At 35.7% G+C, this 27923-nt stretch overlaps 1 protein-coding gene across 9 annotated transcripts in view; it reads left to right on the forward strand.

Moving 5' to 3' along the window:
- Positions 1-27923, forward strand: part of UNC79 (unc-79 homolog, NALCN channel complex subunit) — a 240367-nt gene that overhangs the window by 51903 nt on the left and 160541 nt on the right. For all 9 annotated transcript variants that reach the window (XM_059182968.1, XM_059182961.1, XM_059182963.1 and 6 more), the window contains exons 5-7: positions 3890-3982; positions 10836-10891; positions 11632-11761. In XM_059182968.1, coding sequence (XP_059038951.1) covers positions 3890-3982; positions 10836-10891; positions 11632-11761 — 279 coding nt within the window. The remainder of the gene's footprint in view (positions 1-3889; positions 3983-10835; positions 10892-11631; positions 11762-27923) is intronic.

A 27923-nucleotide genomic window follows, 5' to 3' on the forward strand; every position in this document is an offset into this window, starting at 1 on the left:
AATGAATCTAATGAGACTGACTTTCATTGACGTTTAATTCATTTAAATTTAAATAGCCACAAGTGGCCGATGGATGGTACTGCTTGAGCATCTAAGCTCCGTAAGGACAAAAGCTTGCCTGTCTTGTTTATGGCTGTGTCTCTAGGGTTAGAAAAATGCCTGGTATGTAGGGGTATGAAAAAAATACTTTTTGAATTTTTAAATGAATTTTGAATGAATACGTCACTAGGGTGTTACCTGTTAAGTCAAGTGACTTGGGCTAATAATTAAGTTGGTGCTCTCATGCAAGTAATCTGATTCTCTTTATAAAATGGTTTCCCCAATATATTTATTTATTTAAGTCTTATTTATTTATTTATTAGGGAGGGAGAGAGTACAAGCGGCGGTGGGGAGGGGGAAGGTAGACGGAGAGAGAGAAAATCTTCAGCAGCTCCACACCCAGCACAGAGCCGGACATGGTCTGGATCTCACAACTCTGAGATCATGACCTCAGTGAAATCAAGAGTTGTACATGTCATCGACTGAGTCACCCAGGCGTCCCTACTTATTTATTTCTTTTTGGTGAGAATCATATAAGAGCTATACGTGATAGTACATTAGGAGCTATAAAATGCAGGAACAGATTAAGGAATTGTTATTGCTCATAGAGGAAAGGAATGCTGATAACCGTTATTCTGGTGGTGCCGGGAGCATCAGGAAATAGGCCTTAGAACTTGTAATTGTATTTCCTGAGCACAATATTAGATGTAAAATTTTCTTACTTTGATTAATTCTCTTCTTCCTTCCGTTGTATGGAGCTTTGGCTTTATATACCCTCATGGGGACAAGCTGTATGAGCCGTACATCTATTTACATCATGCATGCCTTTTTACCAAGATTCAATAAATGATGTGTGCCTGTGCATGTTTATTAATTAGAATGGCAGTGATTTTATCCCGTCTGTTATAAGGCTAAGAACTGCAAGGCAGTGTCTGTTTGTCGAGGTGCTGGAGCCAGTTTCCTAGGGTTTGAGCCAGGGGAATGCTTTTGGCTTTGTGGTTGACCACGCTTGAGGGAGATCATGGATTTGTAGGGGTAGAAGGGACAGCCAAAGGTCGTCGAGCCATTTGGGCTCTACTCCAAATAGACCTCACCTAAATCATCGAGACATTTTGGGCATCTTTCCCATTTTTAAAGGCCTCCAGGCACAGGGATTCACAGGCTCCCTTTGTAGTAGTCTTTATTTATTAATTTTTTTTTTAAGAAATGTTTATTATTAAAAAGTTTCACATGAATTTCAACAGTGGTGAAAGCCCTTATCCCAAAAGGACCAAATATATATATATATGTAATTATTAAAATATTTGTAATTATTTTTCCACAAGTATGTCAGAGACAAGAATTACCTTCCCCACCCTCCACTCCCCCTTAAACGAAGGGCCCAGGGCCACCCAGTTCTCCCTCGCATGCCTGCACACCTTTCTTATTTCCCCTCTAGTAATGCTCCTGCCACCAGGCTCAGGGCCCGCCTGCGTCACAACCACTTGATGTGGGGTACCTGCGTGGCTCAGTCAGTTAAGCGGCTGACTTTGGCTCAGGTCAAGATCCCAGGGTCCTGTGATCGAGCCCCACATGGGGCCCCTGGCTCAGCAGGGAGCCCACTTCTCCCTCTGCCCCTCCCCCCTGCTTCTGCTCTCTTTCTCTGTCAAATACATTAAGCAACAACAACAACAACAACAAACTACTTGATGTGCTTATTAAAGCTTTTCTGCTTCCAAGCTGTTGGAGTCAGATTCTAGATGTGGGCCCCAAAGTGAATTTGAACAAGCTCCCTGGCTGAAGTCTGAGAGCGGCTGCATCTTGCTCTTTAGGATTTGGCTCAAAGTTCTTTCCTTGATTAATCACACTTGATTGATCAGCTTTACCCTCCAAGAGCGTTGACCTGATCTGCATACCTTTGTATAATTATTAATATTCATTTATATTGCACAGCCAAACTAGTTTATCTCCCAGACTCTGGCCTGCTTGGTGACGTAGCAGGAGCCCAGCTGCAAGTGATTAATAAAAGCAAATTCAGGTAAATGGAACCTGAATGAAACTAAGGATACATCTGTTTTGTTTGCTTGCTTATTTCTGTAAAGCTGTTGTAAAGGTTACCATCCAGTGTTGTGATCAAAGTCTTCCATCCAATGAAAAGAATAGAATCATGTTAAATTTTCTCTGTGTTCTCTATTCCATGGCAAATCTTATATTTGTGTTTTAATGGCTGTTTCATACATTTTTTTTTTATAAGTTGCCTTATTCTTTATGGATGGAGGTGAGATTTCCACGTATTGTACTTTAATGTAAAATAAAATAAAGCAGATTTGTGGGTCATCTGCTTTTTTGTTGTTACCCACATTAGTGCTTTTCTCTGTTGTGTGTAGGAAATTGAGAGCTGGCTGACGGAGGTTGTCATACTCACTGGAAGCCGTTCTGTTCATGCTTTCTTGACAATTGGTCACTCAAGCCTAACTATAAGGAAAGTTTCCCCTGCTTCTGCAATTGTCCCTGAGAAAAGGAATTCTTTTTATATTTGAGTCCTTTTTTTTTTTTTTTTTTAAGATTTTGTTTACTTATTTGACAGAGAAAGAGAGAGAGATGGCGAGAGAGGGAACACAAGCAGGGGAGTGGGAGACGGAGGAGCAGATTTCCTACTGAGCAGGGACCCTGATGTGGGGCTTGATCCCAGGACCTTAGGACCATGACCTGAGCAGAAGTCAGACCCTCAACTGACTGAGCCACCCAGGCGCCCCTATTTGAGTCCTTTCGAAGATTCTCCTATGGGAGCCCTCTCTCAATTACTGGTTAGAATAATAGAGTACTCTTTGGAGAAAACAACTCTTTGGAGTAGTATCTTGAATGACCCCCCTTGGTGCTAGTTTTGAATGCTACTTGGAGTTACCTGTTATGCCACTAGAAAAGAGAGAGAGAAAGAAATATAATATAGTGTTGGATGTCATTGTAAACAAGCCACTTAAAGATGTCTTAAAAGCAGGATGTAAGTGGTTATCGTGTGGAGACCACGGATATACAGCTGTGAGATGACTTTTGAAGAAACCAGCTTGCTTTGTGACTGAATACTTGTGGCACAGGATAAGATGTTCAGTGACAGTGGTCCTCACAGATTCAAAAAGTGCTTTCTTCCAAACAGCTTGGTTGGATATGGAGATGGTAAGCTCTGGAAAGCTAAAAAAGTTATTCTCATGGTGATGGAGATACTGCTGTTGACTTACATGTGAAGATTTGAATAGAATTGTTTCATGATCTGTGAGAGTTGAAAATAATTTTTAAGTTAATATGTAATTTTTCTGAAAGAAAAATCAAGATGATAAAAAAGTTAATATGTAATTTTTTATAATATACTATTTGAAATTGGTGTGTATGACTGAATTAATAAGGTCCCCATTAAAAGCTGACTGTTATTTCACCTGCATCTTCAAAAGTTAACCCATTCAAGTTGTTTCAAAATAAATAAACCTTTTATTTTTACTTTTATTGGGATAACCTTTGACATGCCTTTATATCTGGACACATGGAAGGTTTTGTTTTTTCTTTCTCTCCCACCTAGATATAAACATCCTGGGAGCAGAGGTCACATCTAAGTACATCTCCGATAAAGCCATTTCATCACACTGTGGCACTGTTTCTGCTCCTTGTAGATTCTCACGAAATGTTTGCCATTGATGATGACAATCATGGCATTTGTGTGCTAGGACAGATGTTTTGTGGTTTTATTTGTGCAAAGCATCCATTGAATGGGTTGAGACTTTTTTTTTTTTAAAGTGTCTTCTCAGCTCTCACACTAAATGTAAAATAAGAAGTATACATAGAGATTACTTGTACCTAATGAAATAATGTTTTGTTTCAGTGGGTTCCTCAAGGAGAGAAGGCGTTCCTGCCCACGTTAATCTGTCTGCATCATCCATGCTTATGATTGCAATGCAATACACATCCAACCCAGGTCAGTGGAAATTCGAGTGGCTTGACTGAATTAAAAAACAATTTTTTTTTAAAAGATTTTATTTATTTATTTGACAGAGAGAGATCACAAGTAGACAGAGAGGCAGGTAGAGAGAGAGAGGAGGAAGCAGGCTCCCTGCTGAGCAGAGAGCCAGATGCGGGGCTGGATCCCAGGACCCCGAGATCATGACCTGAGCCGAAGGCAGCGGCTTAACCCACTGAGCCACCCAGGCACCCAAAAAACAATTGTTAAACAAGATATGAAGCGAGTAGGCTAGAAAGTCTCAGGTGAAGATCACCTCTGGGTGGATGGAAAACTGGAGATGTGTTACAAGACAGACTTCTGAGTTGAAATAACTTCCCCTTGTCTTTGTTATTAACAGTAATCTTGCTGACGATTGATTATTTTTAGAGTGTTTGGGGACACAATTTTAGGACATTGACTGGAAATTGAATACAATTGTATAGGAATAAATTAAATTAGGACTGTAAAAATCATTACGATTTAAGTGATTAGAGATAACTACTATTAATATTTTGTGAATTTGCTACTCTAATGCCACACAGGTATCCTTGAACATAATTTTTTTTACTATGTTTCTGACTATTTCCTTAGAATAAATTCATAAAAGAGGGATTAGTGAATTAAGGGACTCGAAAAAAATTTAGTAGTGTCACTAACTATGTGTGAGAGTACATTGTAACCTGTCATTGAATAAAGTATAATTTGTATTCTGTTAGACAGACAAAAAATAATATCTTGTTGTTTTGACTTGTATTTTCAATACGTAGTAATGTTGGATAGGTTTTGTTTCTGTTCATTGGTGTAACTACATATGAAATTGGGGAAACTGACCTAAACAGGGGTTGACTATTGGTATCACATACTAAGATGTGAACTCAGTTTTAATTTTCATTTATTGTTGATTTGGAAAGTGAACCAATTTGGTGGCACTGTTTTCAACCTTCTACTTAATTTCATTGTAAATAATAAATTTTTGATGCAGGATGAGGAAAAAATGTTTTATTTTTAAAAAGAAGACTATTTGACAGAGAGCGAGAGTAAGGGGGTAGCAGGGTCAGAGGGAGAGGGAGAGAGAATCTCAAGCCGACTCTGTGCTGAGCGCAGAGCTCCTGGCAGGGGTTGATCCCACAACCCTGAGATCATGACTGGAGCCGAAATCAAGAGTCTGAGCCTCTCAGGTGCCCAGAAAAAAATGTTTCATGTTTAAATCTTAATGCTTCTTTATTTGGAGTGTTACTCTTTAAATATGAAACACCTTGAGTAATTGAGTCATTGTATGAGCAATTCAAATATATAATTTTTTGGAAGTTCTACTCCTATCTCACTCTTGCTTAGAGGACCCTCAAAATGTCATTTGTATTTATTATATACTATATTCTGAAAACACCCTTCATTTGGAGTCTTGTACGTTGAAGTCTCCTCCTGAGGCTTTGGTCCTAGTTTCTCAGTTGGGAAGCAGTAAAGCAGAGGGCATAAAATCGTGTGCTTTGAGTTTAGAGGTCTGTGGGTTCATCTCTGAGCTCCCCAGTAAATTGCCAGTTAGTGTTAACATTGCACAAGTTTTTTTTAATTTCCCTAAGGTCAAGTTTCCTCATTTCTTAAGTGCCTTAAAATATCATAAGCCTTTGTATGTGAAGTGCTTGCCTAACACAGGAATGGGCACATTGTAAATGCTCAGTCAAGGGCAGAGAGCAAACCACGACAATCTGCCATTTTCTTCTTGGAGTTGGATGTTCCGCTGGGAAACCACTATGATCTGATTGCATTACTTCTGTTATTTCCGAATCTGCTCATGGGGAATGTCTGTGCCTGCTATTCCATGCTAAAAATGACAGTCAGGACCTATAGCTGGTTTTATGTTGTGGGGAAAGGGTTAAGACTGAGGTGATACCCACCAGAGGGCTCACAGAGACCCAGAGGTAGGGCTTCATTTTGTTTAATTTTTCTGGGGGAAGTATCAAGTGACAGCTAGGTCCTTGTAGCCTATGGCGTATCAAAGGTAGAGCATAGACCTTGTTCAACTAACTGAGTAAGTTCATGGTTCTGAGCTAGACATTGTGAAAACCACCCAGAAGTATAAGATATGGGGCTTGCTATGCTATGGAGCATATATATGACTCATTGGAAATATTAGGCATATTCACAGAAATCATTAATTTATAATATAAGGTGTATTTGAAAAGTACAAAATAAATACTGTGGGTAGTATTAATTCATCAGAGGGAGAGAACTCTATGGATTGAAATGATCAGGGAAATCTTCGTGCCACTTGAGCAAAGTATGGGTCTTAAAATTTGGATAGAGTTTTGATTGAAGAAATTTACACAAAGGGACTTTCTAGGTCTGTTCATGAGGCAGTCAGGGGACGGTTCTGAACTGGGTTCATGGGACAGACATATAGAGAAAGGAACATCTGTCCTTGAGAACACACTGATGGCTGAAGAACAAAATTCCAAATCTAGAGGACTATTTATATATTCAATAAATAGTCACTGAATAGGTAGTCTGTGCCAGACACTGGAGACATCATGGTTAGCAAAACAGAACTGACCTCTGCCCCTGCCTCATGAAACTTACATAGTAGTGGTGGGAGAAGACATGAATTCAGTAATTACAAAAGCAAGTGTGAAGGGGTGCCTGGAGGGCTCAGACCGTAGTTAAGTGATTGGCTCTTGATTTCAGCTCAGGCCATGATCTCAGGGTCGTGAGATCAAGCCCTGCATATAGCTCCTCACTGGGCATGGTGCGTGTTTAAGATTCTTTCACTCTGCCCCTTCCCCTCATGTCTTTCTCCCTTTCTAAAAAAAAAAAAAAAAAAAAAAAAAAGAGAGAGAGAGAGAGAGAGAGAAAACCAAATGTAAAGTTTCAGCTGTGACAAAGTTTTTGGAAAGATGTACTTAGCTCAATGAGCCCCTAAAAAAGGAGATATCCTTTTATGGAAGAGGTCAGAGAGGTCTTCTCTGGGGAAGTAGCCTTTTCTCTGAGGACTGTAGGATGAGTACCATTACAAGGCCTACAGGGGGTGCGGGATTCAGGTAGAAGAGTCTCATGTGTCAGTGGGAAGCCTGGCAAGCAGGTGGGACTGAGAGATTGGCATCGCTGGAACTCAGAGTGAGGACTGTCTCATGGGAGGTGAGACTGGGGGCATCTATAGGCCAGAACATGTCGGGTATATGGGCTCTGTTTGGGAGTCCTGTGTTTATCCACGTCCAGTGGGAAAGCACTGGAGGACTTAGGGTGGTTTTGTGTGTATGAACCTGACTGTAGTTGAGAACGGATTACGAAGAGTAGATATAGATTGATCCAGAAGGAGCCATGCCATTTATCTGGGCATGTAAAGAAGGCAGGGGCAATTGAGACTGAAAAAGTATCTAGAAAGTAAAATTGATGGGATTTGGTGACATATCAGAATTTTTGGCTTGCAAAACTAAATACATGGTGGTTCTATTCATTGAGAAAGGAGACACTGGACAAAGAAAACCAGGCTTCTGAGGGATCCTTTCGAATCTGTTTTGGACATCATGTTAGGTATCCCTGAGCTGTTTAAGAGGAGATGGCATACCTTAGACTAATACAGTGTTCTATGTCAATTTTATCTCAAACTGGGAAAAAAATCTCACACATCATCTCAATTTTATATGTCCGAAACACAAAAATGCAAATAAATCAGCTTCCTTAAAAAAAAAAAAAAAAAAAAAAGAGGCAAAGATAATTAGGAAGTTGTATTATGAGCCCAGAACTCTGTATAGAGCTCTGGGCTTACAGTAATGAACTTTGAACCTACACATAAGTGTCCAGTGGCCTTTATTAAATTGCATATAGATGGTACCTGAAGTTGTATATGAATGTGGGATTGCTTAGGAGAGAGCACAGAATGAAAAGTGGAGTGGGCTTATGATCAGGCTTTCAGAAACTGCAATGGATAATGGTCCAGTGGGAGATGATGAGCTTGTTAAGTAGGCAGAGAGATTGTATCTGTTAGGATGTGTTTGGGAGACTAACAGAAGTTTTGACTACAAGAACATTTGTTGTTTTTTTTATTTACTTAGTAGGAAGTCTTATAGACAGTGCCACAGTATCAGGGGCCTGAGGTGGTGCCATTGGGCTTTTCTTGGACTTTCCCTCAGGTTTGCAAGATGGCTGCCCCAGTGAGGGTTGTTTTATTCTCACACAATCACATCCACAAACAGGTAGCAGGATTAATTAGGATAATTAGAGAAAGGCCTCCTGTTGTGCCTCTTTTTTCACAGAGAAAAAATATTTCAGAAGCTCCCCTTCCTAGTAGATTCTCTCTTAGGTCTTACTATCAGAACTGAGTCACATGGCCGTCCCTAGCTCTAAGAGGCTCTGGGGAAGTATCTTGCTTTGTAGTTTGTGCGTTGGGGGATGGACAAGGAAGAAAGAGTTGTTGATAGTAGTTGAATAACAACAACAGTGTCTGCCACAGGTAATAGGAGAGGACTAGTCATGAAGTCCAGGGAAGAGAGTGTTTTGAAAAGAAGACAAGGGTCAGCAGCACTGAATGCTGCTGAAGGTCAAGTAACAGGCAGACGAAAGTACGTCCATTGAATTGAATGACATAGAGGTCATCAGTGACCAAGGTAAAACCAACTTCGGGCTATGACAGGGTTGGATGACAGATTCGGGAGGATGTGAAATAGGTCTCTGACTAGGTGGAGGTATTTTTCTTTTCCCAAGTAAACATGGGCAAACCAAAGAAGCTTGCTGTTTCATAGCTCCTAAGAATTCCTCAACAAGGTGGACTTTGGTGCCTGAGGATGAAAGACTCTCTTGCTAATCCATCAGTTTGTCATTTGCTATCTATCTCCAAACTTGGGCAAGATAGGAATCTAAGCTAAGTAAATTTCCTCACTGCAACATGGTGGTTATGAGATAATATGTATAAGGCTCTTAGCACAGTACCTTACACATAATGAACACCCAGTAAGTGTTCCTCTAAGGCAATTTTTGTTCTTGTGTAGTTCTTGAGTACATTGATGTAAATTTGTATTATATAATTACTATTACTAGGACTTGTCCTTAACATTTCTTTTGTTAATAAGATTAAGGATCTTAGTAAAAAGCTTGATAAAGTCAAGGGCTCACATGATTTTTGAAATGTATGAATACCTAAATGAGTAATTTTTTATTTTATTAAAATTTTTTGTTATTTAAAAAATTTTATTGTTGAAGTATAGCTGACGTACAGTTATATTAGTTTCAGGTATATGACATAGTGATTTGACAATTCTGTATATTACTCAGTACTCACTGTGATAAGTGTGGTCACCATACAATATTATTACCATATTATTGACTATATTCCCTATCTTATACTTTTCATCTCCATGACTTATCTATTTTATAACTGGAAGTTTCTGACTCTTAATCTACTTCACCTGTTTTGCCCATCCTTCACCCTCCTCCCCTCTGGCACCCACCAGTTTGTCCTCTGTATTTATGAGTCTGTTTCTGTTTGTTGGCTTTGATTTTTTAGATTCCACATATAAGTTAAATCATATGGCATTTGTCTTTCCTGTCTGATGTATTTCACTTAGTGTAATAGCCTCTGGGTCTATCCATGTTGTCATAAATGGCAAGACTGCATTCTTTTTTTATGACTAATGTTCCACTATATATGTTATATACCACATTTTCTTTATTCATTCAGCTATTGATGAACACTTAGATTGCTTCCGTACTTTGGCTGTTGTAAATACCATTGCAATAGACACAGGGCTGCACATGTCTTTTTGAATTAGTGTTTTTGTTTTCTTTGGGTAAATGCCCAATAATGGAATTTCTAGATTATATGGTATTTTTCTATTTTTAATTTTTGGAGGAAACTCCATATTGTTTTCTATAGGGATGGCATCAATTTACATTCCTACCAACAGTACAGAAATATTCCTTTTTCTCTACATTCTTTTTTTTTTTTTAAGACTTTATTTATTTATTTGTTAGAGAGACAGAGAGAGAGAGAGAGGGAGAGAGTGAGCACAAGCAGGGGCAGCAGCAGGCAGAGGGAGAAGCAGGCCCCCTGCTAAGCAAGGAGCCTGATGTGGGACTTGATCCCAGAATCCTGGGATCAGGACCTGAGCCAAAGGCAGACACTGAACTGACTGAGCCACCCAGATGCCTCTTACTCTACATTCTTAACAACACTTGCCATTTCCTGCCTTTTTGACATTAGCCATTCTGACAGGTGTGAGGTTATATCTCATTGTGGTTTTGATTTGCATTTCCCCGGTGATGAGTGATGTTAAGCATCTTTTCCTATGTCTGTTGGCCATTTGGATGTCTCTTCAGTCCTCTGCCCATATTTTAATCAGATTATTTGTATTTTTTGGCATTGAATTGTGTAAATTCTTTATATGTTCTGAATATTAGCTCCTTATCAGAGATATTACTTGCAAATATCTTCTCTTATTTGGTAGGTTGCCTTTTTGTTCTATTGATGGTTTCCTTTGCTGTGCAAAAGCTTTTTATTTTGGTGTGGCCCCAATAGTTTTTTATTTTTTGCTTTTGTTTTCTCCCCCTAAGGAGACCTTTCTATAAATATGTGGCACAGGCCCATGTCAAAGATAATACTACTTATGCTTTCTTTTAGAAGTTTTATGGTTTTAGGTCTCACATGTAGGTATTTAATGGATTTGAGTTTACTCTTATGTATGGGTAAGATAGCAGTCCAGTTTCATTCTTTTGGAAGTAAATAACTTCTAATTTAATGATTAGATGAAAAGTCATACTAATATATTTTATTATATCTAAAAGGATATTTTATCTGATGTTTACAATTTGTGTTCAAATTATATTTTCTTCCTTACAGTGTATCATTGTCAATTATTGGAATGCCTCATGAAATATAAGCAAGAAGTCTGGAAAGTAAGTTTTGGGCCAAATTGAACTCATAGCCACAAACTCAATTTGTATAATGGAGTACAAATATTTTGCCTATTAAAACAGGTTGGATTTATTGGCGTCTTATTATTTCGGTGTGGCAGAACCTGGAATTATTTCCTTCCTGGTTAGTTTATTATTTAAGGCAGAAATGATACTTGAAGAACACAGTGGCCTGACAGAAAAAGTAATTGGTTAGCTTTTATGATCAGAATTCAACAAATGTTATATTACTTGGCAATTTTATTTCATTTGACATGTTGCTAAAAAACCTGTATTCTTTCAAATAGGAAATGTGGATTGTTAAGAAATGGATTTTAAGAAAATATTTGAAAAACACAGAGTTTGACAAACTGGTTCATGCTATTGTAAGGTCTTCCTTTAACATTATCCTGAGTAGAGAAGAATTTATTAAAAGACAGTGTAGTTTTGATCTTTAGCTAGAGGGGAGGGGAGGGGATTATTTACAGGACCCATAAATAAATAGTAAAAAATAATGTTTTAATATGATCTCATCTGAGAAGCATACCTCCATGGTGAGATCACAGTAGAGGGGGTAGGGGGAGGAAGGAGGGAGGGAGTGAGTGGAGGGAGAAGGTGAGGGGGTGGGGGAGGAACCACCCAACTCTTCTATTGGATTTTGCACTGCTTTGGTAATATTGAATGAGCTAGTCTCATCTTTATTTGATGATGCTAAGTCAAAGTACTCTTCTTGTTTCCTTTAGGATCTTTTGTATGTGATTGCCTATGGGCCTTCACAGGTGAAGCCTCCTGCTGTGCAAATGCTGTTCCATTACTGGCCCAATTTAAAGCCTCCTGGGGCAATAAGTGAATACAGGGGCTTGCAGTATACAGGTAAGGAGGCAAGAACCCTGTCATGCCCCATTTTTATTTTTTATTTCTCTTATGCCACATTTGCCTCACTGACTTATTATTATTTTTTAAAAATCTGGCTGGATTATATTTATGTGCCTTTAGATATTGTCACTAACCCTTTCTGAAACTGAGTGGTATAAAATACATGAAAGAAAATTGATTCCAAGAGCCTTTATGACACCCGGGCAAACTGGTCAAGTCTCGGTCTCACTTGCCGTACACTTGGCCTGGGTTCCTCACTATTGCTAACTGTTATCAGAGGTGTGAGTGATGACGGTTGCTGCAGATGTGCTCACCACTGGGCAAAACCCCAAATGGCTAATTCTGCTCAGACAAGAAGACTTGCGCTTTCGACATTACCAGTTCATATGCTAAATAAAAACTAAGTGACCCTGCAAGTCACATTGGACAGGAAGAGTCAACAATCAGTGAATATTTGTATAACTAATAACCAAGAAATAGACACTGAATTTGAATGGAAAGGCTTATACTTACCAAAAAACAAACAAGCATCAGGTCCTATGTGTTGTTTATGTTGACGTGTCGTAAAATCAAAGAAGGAACCTGTGGCCAACGAAACTGCCCCTGCCTAACCTCCTCCCAACCTAGCTGTCTGCATATTTTTATGAAAATAAGCGAGGGGGTGTTTTGCAAAGTTAGCTTTTATTTGAGTTATTGTGAGATTGTATACTGATGCTCTGAGACTTTCCTTCTTTCTTGGTATATCTTTCTAAAGGTGATTTGAGGTGGTTCAAAGGGGATTTAATTTAATTTGGGTGTCTGATTTAAGTTCCTAATTAAAACCAAATGTTAGAGATATTAACACCTGCTTTTTGAGCTTTAATGATCTTTGGTGGACTTATTCTAAATTCAGAACAAATAATACTGGCTTTAGTGGTAGCAATAATATTAATTAAAACAATGAAGGTAAATAGTAAGTACCTTTTAAAAACATGGAGATTGGTATCATTGGCATTTTAAATCAAGAATAGTAGAGAAGGCTTAGGTGTTGCTAAGTCGATAATCTGTAAAAACAGGAAAAAAGCTGGAAGCATTAATAAAATAGATGAAATGATTGAAATATTCAGCTGCTTCTTGGTAGATAAATGAAGTAAGCCTTTATGTGATGTATGAATGGGGAACTGGTATCAAATGAAATTTATTTACTTGATAAATATTTGAAGAATTACTATTATGTGCCAGGCACTATTTCCTGATGATGTAAGAACCGATTCAGAACCAGACCCCATGGAGCTTAATGTAGTTTGGAGATGGAAATTCAACAAGTATTTGTAGGGTGTCTACTATTAGCCATGTGTTGTTCTAAACACTGAGTAGTCAAGGAATGAAAAAAGCAGACTAAAATCACTAATGTCTTGGCACATACATTCCAGTTTCTGAAAAGAGCAGGAAACCGCTTTACAGTGTAGTAAGTATTAAGGTAGTGCAAATATAGAGAGCTGTGGAACTATGCAGCAGGGGCCTCTGAAACTCACCCTGATGGTGTGGGCAGGTTTGGGGAGAGTTAAGTTGTCAAGGAAGATTCTTGAGTGAGTGACAGGTAAGCCAATACCTGAAAGATAATGCACGCCCTGGATGTCAAAGGGAGAGTGAATCATGAGTGGATAAAATGTAGATTTAAGGCAGAAGGAATAGCATGGGTTCAGACTTGGAGGCATGATATATCATGATCGTATTTAGGAACTGGAAAAGGTTATGTGTATCAGACAATGGAGTGACAGGAGGAGAGCAGCTAGAGAGAAGTAGAAAGCCTGGCAGGGCCTGCGAAGGGATTGGGATTTTATCCTAACAGCAAAGGGAAACCACGGACAGGTTTTACAGGGAGAAGCCAACATGATGAGATTTCTCTGTTCGAATATCCCAGAAACCTTACAAACTGATAGTGGCTTCCATTTCTTTCTGTGTCTTCATCCCCCAGGAAGAGCCAGCTGAACCTGTCTCCCCAGAATAGTTCAGTCTGTGCCTACTAAAAACAGAGCGATTCTTTCATCTTCTCTTGGCCTACCTGGACAAGATGTCTGTGTCTCCCGGCATCCATCCTTCTGTCCATTCCTGTGATCATATGTCTACCCACTTCCCCCTTCTAGTCTTTCAACTGTGTGGCATTATGTGCCTGCTACCTGCCAGGCACTGTGCAAGGTCCTGGGGAAGCAACTCCCTTGGAACCCCTATTCCGGTGGACCATAGCATTCTATACAGGAAACAAAAGAGATCCTGGGGGAAAAGAAAAAAAAATCAATCGTACTAGTCCATACATTACTATTTATCTAGCGCTGGCTGTTTGTCAGATATTGTTTTAGTTGCTTCCATCTCACCTAATATTTTAGCCTTCTCCCAACTGAACGCAATTATGGACAAGCATCCTATTGGGGTTTGTAGACATTCTCTCAATCCTTAAAAAACCCTGAGAGGTAGGTTTTGTTATTTCAGTGTTACAGGTGATGATTGGGACACAGAGTCTGGCGACATTCACACAGATAATAAAGGAGCACAGCTTGAGTTTGAACTTAGAGTATCTTCACTGAAAACCCACATTTTTTAATTCTGACAGTATGACATTACTTCTCTCATTTCAGTTCTTCAGTTAAACTTTAGCTGGAGCATTAGAAATTATCTACAATGTCTGCCACGATGAAAGATGCACTGAACAGTATTTAGATGGCACTCCAACTCTAAATATTCATTATTCTTAATAATAAAAATTATAGGGATACAGAATTTTATGGGCTTGGAAACTCAAAGATAAAATACTATCTTAGGGACCAATAACTTTTGTATGCTTTCTGAGTGATTTATTTCTTTTTTAAAAAGTGAAATTAATTTTTCAAAAAGACTTTGCTTTTATAAAAATTATAGAAATATTTAAGAAGGAAAAAAATGCTACTACCTAGAAATGACCAGTGTTAACATTTTGGTTCTGTCTAGTTTTTTTTTGAGGGGGGTGCATATTTTAAAACAAATTGAATTCCTATGATATATAATCATACAAGGTTTCCCTCCCACGCTTTTATTGGGACACTTTGAAAACACAGAAAAGTTTAAAGAATAATACTCTGAACCCACTTATAGCCATGTAGATTTAGTAATTATTAGGAAATTAACCATTAGTTTAACTGTACATGTATGTGTACATAAATTATCTATTGCTTTTTAAGCATAGTAACATAGGAATAATTACAGCTCATATGAAGAATATCAAACAGTGAAGATTTGGTAATCTACAGCGTTTGCCCCTTTGGGGCTTATTGCTATTTGTCAAGAACAAAAACTGCTTCAATTGTTTTGGTCATTAATTACAAGTCTTTTTTTTTTTTTTTAAATTTTATTTATTTATCAGAGAGAGAGAGGGGGAGAGAGCAAGCACAGGCAGACAGAATGGCAGGCAGAGGCAGAGGGAGAAGCAGGCTCCCTGCTGAGCAAGGAGCCCGATGTGGGACTCGATCCCAGGACGCTGGGATCATGACCTGAGCCGAAGGCAGCTGCTTAACCAACTGAGCCACCCAGGCGTCCCTAATTACAAGTCTTAAAGATGCAAAAATTACAGGGAAGTTTCTTGGCAGTGGAAATAGCCATTCTGTCATTTTATGAAGCTGTTTCTCTGTTGGGGAGAAAGAAATTATTTAGCCTTTTTTTGGTGACTGTGTCTCAGCTTGTAAATAATTTAGATCAGCACCAGTTGTGTAGTTTCTATCTGAACTAGGGAACAAAAGATGTGGCACAAGATAGGCGTTTCCAAGACAGAGTTCATTGCAAACATGGCAAAGAATAACTAAAGATAAGCACTACAAGGGTAGACTTTGGTCTAGGCTACCAGATATCTAACTTTATATTAGTACCATTGGATTCTTGAGTTGTATACAAGTACAGGAAAGTCAACCTTTTATGTTGTAACTTCTCTATTATTGAGTTCTTGTTTATCTTGTTATTTTATCTCCACAAGTTTTAAGAAATGTTTTAAACCCTTTATATTTGTTACATTATACACAAGTGGAAAAACATACAAATTGCAAGTGTACGGGGAACATCCCCCACCATGTTTGCCACCATGATTACCCACTCTTTCTATCCCAAAGATAGTCACTAAATTGACTTCCAGCATCAAAGATTAGTGTTGCCTATTGTGAGTTGTATATAAATGGAATCATACATTATTTATTTGTGTGTATATGTGCATGTGTGTGTGTGTGCTTGGGTGTGATTTGTCTGTGGGTTGAGCATAATTGTGTTTCATTTATTTTTATTGCTGTATGTATATTCTACAAAATGAATGTACTGCAGTGTATGTATTGGTTTGCTACTAATGGCTATTTGGGCTGTTCCTGCTTTTTGACTATTAAAAGTAGTTGCTATGAATGTCCTTCTATATATCTTTTGGTGCATGCATGCACACATTTCTGTTAGATATACATCTGGGGTAGGATTGCTGGATCAGAGGGTATGCATATATCTAATTTTTTTCATCTTCCCCTCCCCTGTGTATATCTAATTTTATTTGCAAACAATTTTCCAAAAAGGGTTGTACTAATTTATACTCCCATTACCAGTATGCGAGAGTTCATTTTATCTATATTCCACATTTAGGGCAATACTTTATTTTGTTTTCAAAATTTTCGCCACTTTCAAGGGCCATAGAAGTATCTTACTGTGGTTATAATTTGCATTTCCCTGATTAATAATGAAGTTGGACAATTTTTCATAAATTTATTGGCTATTTGGGTATCCTCTGTATATAGTCAGTAAAGTCTGTTGCAAAGTATCTTATCTTTTTTTACTCTGTAAATGATGACTTTTGATTAGCTGAAGTTCTTATTTTAATATAATCAGATTAGCAATCTTTTTCCTTATATCCTAAGAAAATCTTTCCCCATACTAGTTATGATGTTATTCATTGTTATCTTCTAGAATATTTGTTTTTTTATCTTGTACATTTAGATGTATCTGAAATTAATTTTTCTGTCTGTTGTGAGGTAAGAGTTAATTTTTTTTTCTCTATGGATAAGCAATAGACAACATCATTTATTGAAAAGATTGCCCTTTTCTTACTGCTCTGTAGTACCATTATTGTTATAAATCAAGTGTCTATTTAAGGATGGTTCTCTTTCTGGAGTCATTATTTATTTAATTGGCATATTTTTCCTTTTCCCAAAACCACACTGTCTAAATTAATGTAGTTTAATAATAAAACGTTTATATCCTTCAGTACAAGTCTTTCTACCTTGTAGTTGCTGTTCTCTTCATTGTCTCCCCCTACTTTCTCTTCTTTCTAGTCTTTCTCCTTCTCCTCCTTATTTTATTCCTTTTTCAAGATTATTCCTAGCTATATGCTAAGTTAAAGAGTCTGTTAAGTTAAACACACACACAAACACACCCCTAAACTATTAAGATTTTGGCTGAGATTGCCTTGAATCTATAGATCAGTTTGGGGAACTGACATTATTATAATTTTGAGTCTTCCAATCCATGTTCTAGAAGTATATCTTGTGTTTTAGGCTTTTTTTAGTTTCCTTCAGTGCTGCATCATAGTTTTCTGTGTAGGTGGTTTGCTTATCTCATGTAGTGTGTTCCTAGGTATTCATTTTTTGATGTTATTGTCAAAGATATATCTTAAAAGAATTGCATTTTCTAACTCTTCATTGCTTGTATGTAGATATGCAATTAATTCTTGTGTATTTATCTTATATCCAACAACCTTGCTAAATCACTTTTTAATTCTAATAGTTTATTTAAAGTTTTTAAAAAATTTCATGTGTGCAGTTATATTATTGCTGAATAATAGCAGTTCAATGTCTTCTCTTCAGTCCTGTAGTCTTTTATGTCTGTCAACTTATTGCAGTGGTTACAACTTGTGCTATGCTGAGTTTTAAGTTCCTTCATGGTTTCTTCTTTGACCCATTTAGAAGGATAATGATTGATTTCTAAACATAGGTGGACTTTCCTCGTGAAGTTTTATATTGATTAGCTTGATGCCTCTGTGGCCAAACAACATACTTTGAATTATTTCATCCCTTTTATGGTTTTTACACTTCGTTAGGGTTGAGGCTATGGTCATTTTATAATGTTCTGTGTGCTTAAAAAAACCCCTTGTATTTGGCAGTTGTTGGATACTGTGTTCTCGATATGTCAAATAAAATCTCCTAATCATGTAGTTTAGATCTTCTATATCTTTACTGTATTTTTGTCTTTTTCTTCTATTGGTTACCGAGAATAGAATTTAAAAATCTTCTGCTGTGATTGTGAATTTGTGTATTTCTCCTTGTAGTTCTGTGTTTTTGCTGTATGAATTTGAAGGCTGCATAAAAATTTAGAATGCAACATCTTTCTGGTGAATTGAAACTTTTACCATTATGAAATGCATGATTTTCTCTCTATTAATGTTTATTTGTGTTAAACTCTACTTTGTCTTAGACTAATATAGCTATACCAGCTTTCATGAGAGTTTGAATAGTGTAACTTTCCATCCTTTTATTTTCACCTATTTTATTTTCTTATATTTCATGTGTGTTTTGTAAGCAGCATGCAGTTCTATATTTTAATGTCAATTTTCATAGTTTTTGCCTTTTATTTGGAGCACTTAGTACACATCTACCTACTTACCAAATTATTGGCATATTTGATTTCAAATCCCCCATTTTTCTATTTGCTTTTTATTTCTCCTGCCTCTTTTGTGTTCCCTATTATCTCTCCTTTTTGCCTCTCTTGCACTGATTGGGCATATTTAGTATTCTGTCTTAATTGAGTTACTCAGTCTTCTGTATTCTTTTAATCATTATCCTAGAGATTATACTATGTGTTTTTGACTTAGCAGTGTCTAATATAAAATAGTACTATTACCCTTTCCTGTAAAATAACAGAAGATATAACTTCTTTTTTTGCCCCCTCCAAACTTCCATGTTATGCTTTGTGCTCTATTTTTTATAATTTAAAACATGTAATTATTATTCTTTGAAATCATTATTCATTCAATTTTCTTTTTTATGGCTTTTTTTTCCTTTTTATATTTCTAAGCTCCCATCTGGGATTTATTTATTTTTTCCTTAATAATAGCCTTTCTATATTTCCTTTAGTGCCCTTCTACTGGGGATAAATTTTCTCAATGATAGTTTGAAAATACCTTTTATTTTGACTTTATTTTTAATTTAATTTAATTTTTTTATTGTGTTATATTAGTCACCATATTTGACTTGATTTTTTAAAGCTATTTTCTCAGTATATAGAATTCTATGGCAGTGATTTTCTTTTCACACTTTGAAGGTATTTCATGATCTTTTCATTTTCATTGTTTCTGTTGAGAAGTTAGCTGTCATTGTTGCTCTTTTGAAGGTAAACTGCCTTTATTTTGAAAAATTTTCTTTATTTTTTTTGTTTGGTTGAAATTTTTAAAAGTATCTTTTTCCAGTTTTATTGAGAAATAATTGACATCTATCACTGTTTAAGCCATATGGTTTTGATTCTGTTTCATTGGTCTATTTTTCTGTTTCTGTGCAGTACCATACTATTTTGTTTACTATAGCTTTATAGTATAGTTTGCAGTCTATGTGTGATGCCTTCTGTTTTGTTCTCCCATCCTAGGATTTCTTTGGATATCTGGGGTTTTTTATGGTTCCATATAGATTTTAGGTGTGTGTTTTTTCTATTTCTGTAGAAAATGCCATTGGAATCTTGATAGATTGCATTGAATCTATAAGTGGTTTTTGGTAGTATTGACATTTTAATAATATTAATTCTTCTGCTCTATGGACATGCAATACCTTTCTATTTATTTGTGTCTTTGATTTCTTTCATTAATGTCTTACAGTTTTCAGAATAGAGATTTTTCACTCTCTGGTTAAATTTATTTCTAAGTATTTTATTGTTTTGATGTTATTGTAGATGGGATCAATTTTTAAATTTCTTTTTCAGAAAATTCATTGTTAATTTATAGAAATGCTACTGATTTTTATGTTAATTTTGTGTCTAGCAACCTTATTGAATTCACTGATAAGACCTAAAAGATTTTTGGTTACATCTTTAGGATTTTCTATCTAAAATCATGTTATATGCAAATAGAGATAATTTTACTTCTTCTTTTCCAATTCTGATACCTTTTATTTCTTTTTCTTACCTGACTGCTCTAGCTAGAACTTCCAGTACTGTGTTGAATAGGAGTGCTGAGAATGGGCACTCCTGTCTTGTTCCTGAACTCAATGGAAAGGTTTTCAACTCTTGAATGTTGAGTATGTTATTAACTGTAGGCTTGTCATATATAACCTTTAGTATGTTGAGATATGTTCCTTGTGTGCCTAGTTTGAGTTTTTTTTCATGAATAGATGTTGAATTTTGTCAAGAACTTTTTCTGTGTCTATCAAAATGATCATACGATTCTTTTATTTCATTCTATTAATGTGATGTATTACATTAAACGATTTGCATATGTTGAGTGATCCTTGTATCCCAGGGACAAATCTAATTTGATCATGGTGAATAATACTTCTGTGTGCTGCTGAATTTGGTTTGCTAGTATTTTACTGAGAGTTTTTACCCTATATTAATTAGGGATATTGGCCTATCGTTTTCTTTTCTAATAGTCTATTTTTTTGGTTTTGGTATTACGATAATGATGGCCTAATAAAATGAGTTTGGGTGTGTTCCAACCTCTTTGGTTTTTTGGAAGTGTTTGAGGATTGGTGTTGTCTTCTGTAAATGTTTGGTAAAAGTCATCTGTGAAGTAATTTGGTTCTGCACTTTTGCTGCTTGGGAGGTTTTTGATTACTGTTCAATCTCCTTACTAGTAATCAGTCTATACAGATTTTCTATTTCTTTCTGATTCAATCTTGGTAAGTTGTATGTTTCTAAAAATTATTCCATTTTTTCTATGTTGTCCAGTTAGTTGGCATATGGTTGTTCACAATAGCCTCTTAGGATCTTTTGTATTTCTGTGCTATTAGTTGTAATATCCCCTTTTTCACTTATACTTTTGTTGATTTGGGTCTTCTCTTTTTCTTTGGTTAGTCTAGCTAAGGATTTGCCAATTTTTTCTTTTCAAAGAACCAATTCTTAGTTTGGGTAATCTTTTTTTTTTTTTTTTTTTTTTTTCGTTTTTCTGTTCTTTATTTCACCTATTCTGCTCTAATCTTAATTATTTTCTTTCTTCTGCAGACTTTGGACTCAGTTTGTTCTTTTTAGTTCCTTATGGTGTGGAGTTAGGTTGTTTATTTGGGATTTTTCTTGCATCTTAATGTAGTCATTTATTGGTATGAACTTCCCTCTCGGGACTACTTTTACCACATCCCACAGGTATGTTTCCATTTTTGTTTGTCTCAGGAAACTTTTTTATTTCCTCTTCAATTTCTTCTGTGATCCATTGGTTGTTCAAGAGAGTGTTATTTAATTTCTATGTGTTCATGAATTTTCCATTATTCTTCCTTTTATTGATGTTTATTCTTTTTATTCTAGTTTCATGCCATTGTGGTTAGAGGAGATATGTGGTATGATTTCAGTTTCCTTGAATTTGCTAAGACTTGTTTTGTGGCCTATATATATATATGTGTGTGCCCTACATATATGGTCTGTTTCAGAAAATATTCCATGTGTGCTTGAGAAGAACGTATATTATACTGTTGTTGGATAGAATGTTCCGTATATGTTTGGCATATTCATTTGGTCTGTAGTTTTCAAATCTGCTATTTCTTTATTGATTCTATCTGGGTGATGTACCCATTGTGGAGAGTAGGTTTTCTTTATTTTTTGATTTTTCAGCAGTTCTACAATGGTATATCTGGTTGTGATATTATTTATGTTTGTCTTTTCCTGGTGCAGGGGACGTTCATAGGATTTCATGGTTTGATGTCTCTTGTCAGTTTTGGGAAATTGTCAGGCATTATCTCTATTTTATTAGTGATAATAGTACTTTATTAAGGCATATTTTATGTATGTCAAGATCCACCAGGATCAAGATATGGCTGGATCATTTTTGACAAACATATAATGCTCATTTAATCATTACCCAGATAAAGATAGTAGCATGTTTCCATCACCCCCAGAAAGTAATGGCATGACTCTTTCCAATCAGTACCCCCTTTTCTACCCTGATGTAGTCACTACTCCTGTTTATATATATTTCCTATATTTGTATAATTCAGAGATTGATATAAGTAGAGATCAAAGTATGTTTGTGTCTGATCAAAGGTTTTGTGTTTGACTTCTTCACTCACATAATGTTACTCAGATTAATCTAAGTTGAAGATATTATTAGTTCTTTTAATTGCTAAGTAAGTATTCTACTCCATGAATATACTGTAGTTTTTTTTCAACTCTGATATTGATGTACACCTGGGTTTGTTTCCAGTTTATGGCCAATTTACATGAAGCTGCCAAGAACATTTTATACAAACCTTGTGTGGGCATATGCATTCATTTCCTTTGGGTATATAACTAGAAGTGTAATTGCTGGGTCACAGAGCTTGTAAGAAAATTCTAAATAGCTCTGTAAAGTGTTTATGCCATTTAACATTTCATCCAATAATGTATGAGAGTTTCAGTTGCTATACAACGTTGCTAACACTTGCAACTGTCAGTGTTTTGAATTTTAGCTATTCTGGTGGGTGTGTATCTCATTGTGGTTTTAATCTGCATTTCCTGGATGACTGATGTTGAGTATTTTTTCAAATACTTGTTGGTCATTCAAATATTTTATGAAGTACCTGATAGATCTTTCCTATAGGCATTAATTGGATTATTTGCTTTTTTAAAATTTAAATTCAGTTAGCCAACATATGTACATCATTAGATTTTGCTGTAGTGTTCAGTGATTCATTAATTGCGTATAACACAGTTCTCATCAGATCATACCCCGCTTCATGCCTATTTTCCAATCACCTTATCTCCCCTCCTTCATCCTTTCTGCAGCCCTTCTGCAGTTTACCTCTCAGAGTAAGAGTCTCTCATGGTTTGTCTCCCTCTCTGATTTCTTCCCATTCAGTTTTCCCTTCCTTCCCCTATGGTCCTCTGTGCTATTTCTTATTTTCCACATGTGAGTGAAACCAGATGACACTTGTCTTTTTCTGATTGACTTATTTCACTTAGCATAATGCCCTCCAGTTCCATCCATGTTGATACAAATTGTAGGTATTCATTCTTTCTGACAGCTGAGTAATATTCCATTGCATATATGAACCACATCTTCTTTATCCTTTTAGCTATTGAAGGATATCTCAACTCCTTTCACATGTTGGATATTGTGGACATTGCTGCTATGAAATTGGGGTGCATGTGGCCTTTCTTTTCACTACATCTGTATCTTTGGGGTAAATACCCAGTAATGCAATTGCAGGGTCATAGGGTAGCTCAATTTTAAACTTCTTGATTGTTGTTTTACAGTTGGTTTTTTATGTAGTCTGGTAGGAGTCATTTGTTAGATTTATATATTACAAATATTTTCTTTCAATATAGGATTGTTATTTTACTTTCCTAACAGTCTTTTGATGAGCATGAGTTTTTAATTTTAATAAACTAAAGTTTATTATTCTTTCATTTATGGTTAGCGCCTTTTATGTCCTAAGAAATTTTTGCCTTCTCTAAGATCATGAAGATAGTCTTCCTTGTTTTCTTTTGGAAGCTTTATAGTTTAGCTCACACATTAAAGTGTTTAGTTAAATTTTTGTGTGTGATAGGTATGGCTCATTTATTTGTTTGTTCCAGCACCCTTTGTTGAAAAGTTTATCCTCTGACTTGTATTGACCTCTTGGTCATACATATGTGAGCGTATTTGTGGACTGTATTTTGTTTCATTGATCTGAATACCAGTATACAAACTGTCTTAAATAATTTGGCTTTATAGTCTTAAAATCAGATGGTGCAAGTTCTGACCATTTTTCTTTGCCTATTTTAGGTTTAATGCATTTCTATATAAACTTTAGTATCAGACTTTATTTCTACAAAAATAATTCTGCTGGATTTGATCTGGATCATGTAAAATCTATAATTCTATTTGGAAATGACTAACATCATCAAAATTTCTCTCAACAGTGTTCTGTCGTTTTTTGTATAGAATTTTTGTATTTCTTTTGCTAAATTAGTTCCTAGATATTCGATTATTTTGATGTTGTTGTAAATGGCATTATCTAAAAATTCAATTTCCAATTGTTTATTGAGACTATACAGATATTTAGTTGGTTTTTGCAAATTTATTTTTATTCCATGATTTTGCTAAATTCAGTTAGTTTTAATAGTTGATTGATTCCTTGGATTTTCTATATGAACAATGGTGTCATCTGTAGATAAAGACAAATTTGCTACTTTCTTTCCAATTTTTATACCACTTATTGTTTGTTTACTTTTTTGTCTCATTGCCTAGTACTTTCAGAATAATGCTGAATAGAAGTGGTGTAAGAATAGCTACCATTGTTTTGTTCCTAACTTGAGAAAATATTCACCATTAAGTGGTTTTTAGCTTTAGGGTTTTGCAGATATCCTTTACTGTCAGTTTGAGGAAGTTTTGGTTTCATTTCCAATTGACAAGGCTTTATCACAAATAGATGTTAAACTTTTTCAAATACTTGGATCAGCTAAATCAACAACAGATAAGAAAACGATTTATGTATTTCATTGTTTTCTGCCCGTATCTTTACTATTTTCTTCCTTATCTTTTCTTGAGTTTAATTTTCACTCATTTTCTCCCTATGTTCTTGAATTGAAGGCTTAGATTGTTGACTTTCAACACTAAAACTTTTTCTAATTACCCATTTTTTTTCCTTCAGATTTTTATTTAAATTCTAGTTAGTTAGCATATAGTGTAATACTGGTTTCAGGAGTAGAATTTAGTGATACATCACTTACATATAACACCCAGGGCTCATCATAAAAAGTGCCCTCCTTAATCCCCATTATCCATTTAGCCCATCCCCCACCCATTTCCCTGTATCATCCCTCAGTTTGTTCTCTATCATTAAGAGTCTCATGGTTTGCTTCCCTCTCTCTTTTTTTCCTTCCCATATGTTTATCTGTTTTGTTTCTTAAATTCCATATATGAGTAAAATCATATGGTATTTGTTTTCCTCTTTGACTTATAGCACTTAACATAATACACTCTAGCTCCATCCATGTCATTGCAAGTGGCAAGATTTCATTCCTTTTGATGGCTGAGTAATATTCATGATTGGTGTTGGTGTTGGTGAAAGAAAGTGATCCAGTTTCATTCTTTTTCATGTTGCTGTCCAGTTTTCCCAACACCGTTTGTTGAAGAGACTGTCTTTTTTCCATTTGATATTCTTTCCTGCTTTGTCAAAGATTAGTTGACCATATAGCTGTGGGTCCATTTTTGAGTTTTCTATTCTGTTCCATTGATCTATGTTTCTGTTTTTGTGCCAGTACTATACTGTCTTGATGACTACAGCTTTGTAATATAGCTTGAAGTCTGGACTCATGACTTTGCTTTTCTTTTTCAGAATTGCTTTGGCTCTTTGGGGTCTTTTCTGGCTCCATACAAATCTTAGGATTGTTTGATCTAGTTCTGTGAAAAACGCTGGTGGTAATTATCCATTTAAGGTTACCAGTTCCCTTCTAAGCTCTACATTAGCTGTATCACACAAATTTTGATTTGTTGTGTTTTCACTCTCATTCATTTAAAAGTATTAAAACAATTTTTAGTGCTGGATAATCTTTTACCTGTGTTATTTATTAGAATGTTGTTTAATTTCCAAATATTTGGGTTCTCGTAATTTTTTGTTTTGATTTCTACTGTAATTCATTGTGAATCAGTGAATTTTTTAATACTTCAAGGATATCATGCCATTGTTTCTGATAATGAAAAAATTATAAGACAGAAATTTTACATCATTCTTATGATTTTATTCCTAAATGTAATAGGATGTTTTTTTCTTTGACTCTTTTAAAGATTTTCTTTTTATTTTTGGTATTTAGTAGTCATAGTTTAGTTTCATTATGATCTGCTTATGTGTAGTGATGTTTATATTCATTCTGCTTGAGGTTTGTCAAGCTTCTTGAATTTTTGGTTTCATGTTCGTCATCGGTGTTGGAACAATGTTGGGTGTTATTTTTTCTAGGTAATTATTCTTCCCCTTTCTTTTTCTCTTCTCCTCTTGAGATTAAAAAAAAAAAAATTATTATTGTTTCAGAGGTCTCAGGTACTCCCCATGTTAAAAAAAAAAAAAAAAAAAGAAGTTTATCTGTGTTTTAGTTGGGTTTATATTAACCTGTCTTCATGTTTATGAATTCTCTCTTCCACTGTTTGTGCCAATATTTTTTAAAAAGTTTAATTATATATACGTATATGGTGTTTGTTTGGTTTTGTTTTCCTTATCCCTCTTTCTGAAATTCCAATGACACATATGGTAGACCTTTCTTCCTTGTCTCCTATGAATAATTTTTGTATTCTCTTCCCTAATTTCATCTTTCTGTGCTTCATGCTGAACTTTTTTTTCCAACTTATCTTCCTGTTCACTAATTCTTTAGCTTCCCAGTTGTATTCTTAATTTTGTTAATTATATTTTTATGTTCTAGAATTTCCATTTGGCGATTTAAAGGAGAAATACCAGTTCCTTGATGATTATTTTCTAACTTGTCTTTTACTTTATAGAACATATTAAGCATAGTTATTTTAAAGTTTGTTTCTGATAATTCAATTTTATGAATCTCTGGAAATTCTGATTTTATTATCATTTCTTTTGTTTACTTGTTTTACAATTTTATGTATTTTTAAATTTTGTGAAAGACAATAGATAGAAAAACTATAGAGCTCATTTGAGGTTTAGAATGTTATATTTCACCAGATAGGGTTTGCTTTTGCCTCTGGAAATTTTGAGGCTATGGACATTGACAATCCAGGTCACCGTAATGCAGCTCAAAAAAAAAGACGTATCGTACATTCTTTTTTTTTTTTAAAGATTTTATTTATTTATTTGTCAGAGAGAGAGCGAGCGAGAGCAAGCACAGGCAGACAGTCAGAGGGAGAAGCAGGCTCACTGCGGAGCAAGGAGCCCGATGCGGGACTTGATCCCAGGACGCTGGGATCATGACCTGAGCCGAAGGCAGCTGCCCAACGAACTGAGCCACCCAGGCGTCCCCATATCATACATTCTTGAGATGATTTGAAGCTGGTCTTCAGTCCCTTTGAGGGTTGGTCTAACTCTGTTTCCCTTTACTCTATAGTATGGCATTTTGGGATGTCTGCCTACAATGTCTAGGGAGATTTTTAGGTCTCCCATTCCTTGATTGTCCCCAAATTTCAATTTTTGTTCCCCTACTTCAAAGAGTTTGTTGAAATCTGCTCATCATGTGGAATTGGCAGATAAAGAAATAGGCAAAGGAGGAAACATAGCCTTAGATGCCATTTTCACCTTTTGATGATGCTTTCTTTTCTTTTGAAGCATGGCCCAATAGTTCTCCCATAATGTTCTCTGGTGTTTTGTTTTGATTTGTTTTTGGTTGGTTTGTTTTGCTTTTAATCTTGTCCAGTTTTCTAATTTTTCTCAATAGGACAATCAGCTTATATTAATTTGTCTGTCATTTGTGAGGAAATGGAACCTAAACTCTTTCTGTAATATTGTCAAGAGTGGAATGTAAGTTATATATATTTTTTTAGTTCAGCATATATAAGAATATCTTTCTATTTCTTCACACATGGAGGGAAACTGCTTCACTGTGAAAAAATATGTAAATATTGTTTCATTGTTTTCTGGCATTTAGAATTATAGAAGACAGATCTTAAACCAGTGTGATTTGTCTGTTATAGAAATCATTTTGGTTGCTCTTAGTTCTTAGAGATTTACTTACTAAAAAAACTTTTCTTAAATATATACATTTTAAATGATTTATTTCTTTATTTGAGAGAGAGTGAGAGAGAGAATGAGTGGAATGGGTAGAGGGAGTGGGAGAGAGAATCAAGAAGACTCCACACTGAGGAACAAGCCCAACTCGGCCTGATCTCACGACACTGAGATCACAACTTGAGCTGAAGCCAGGCATTGGAGGCTCAAGTGACTATGCCACCCAGGTGTCACTTTCTTAAATATTTTTTATATGAGCATCTTTTTATTGACTTTTGCCTATAACATTAAGAGTGCTTTCAATCTGGAAATTCAGGCCCTTTTTCAATCTTTTAAAGGAAACTTCCCATTAATGAAAT

The sequence above is a fragment of the Mustela lutreola genome, chromosome 7 (genome assembly GCF_030435805.1).
Source record: "Mustela lutreola isolate mMusLut2 chromosome 7, mMusLut2.pri, whole genome shotgun sequence".
In the NCBI taxonomy this organism is placed as follows: Eukaryota; Metazoa; Chordata; class Mammalia; order Carnivora; family Mustelidae; genus Mustela; species Mustela lutreola.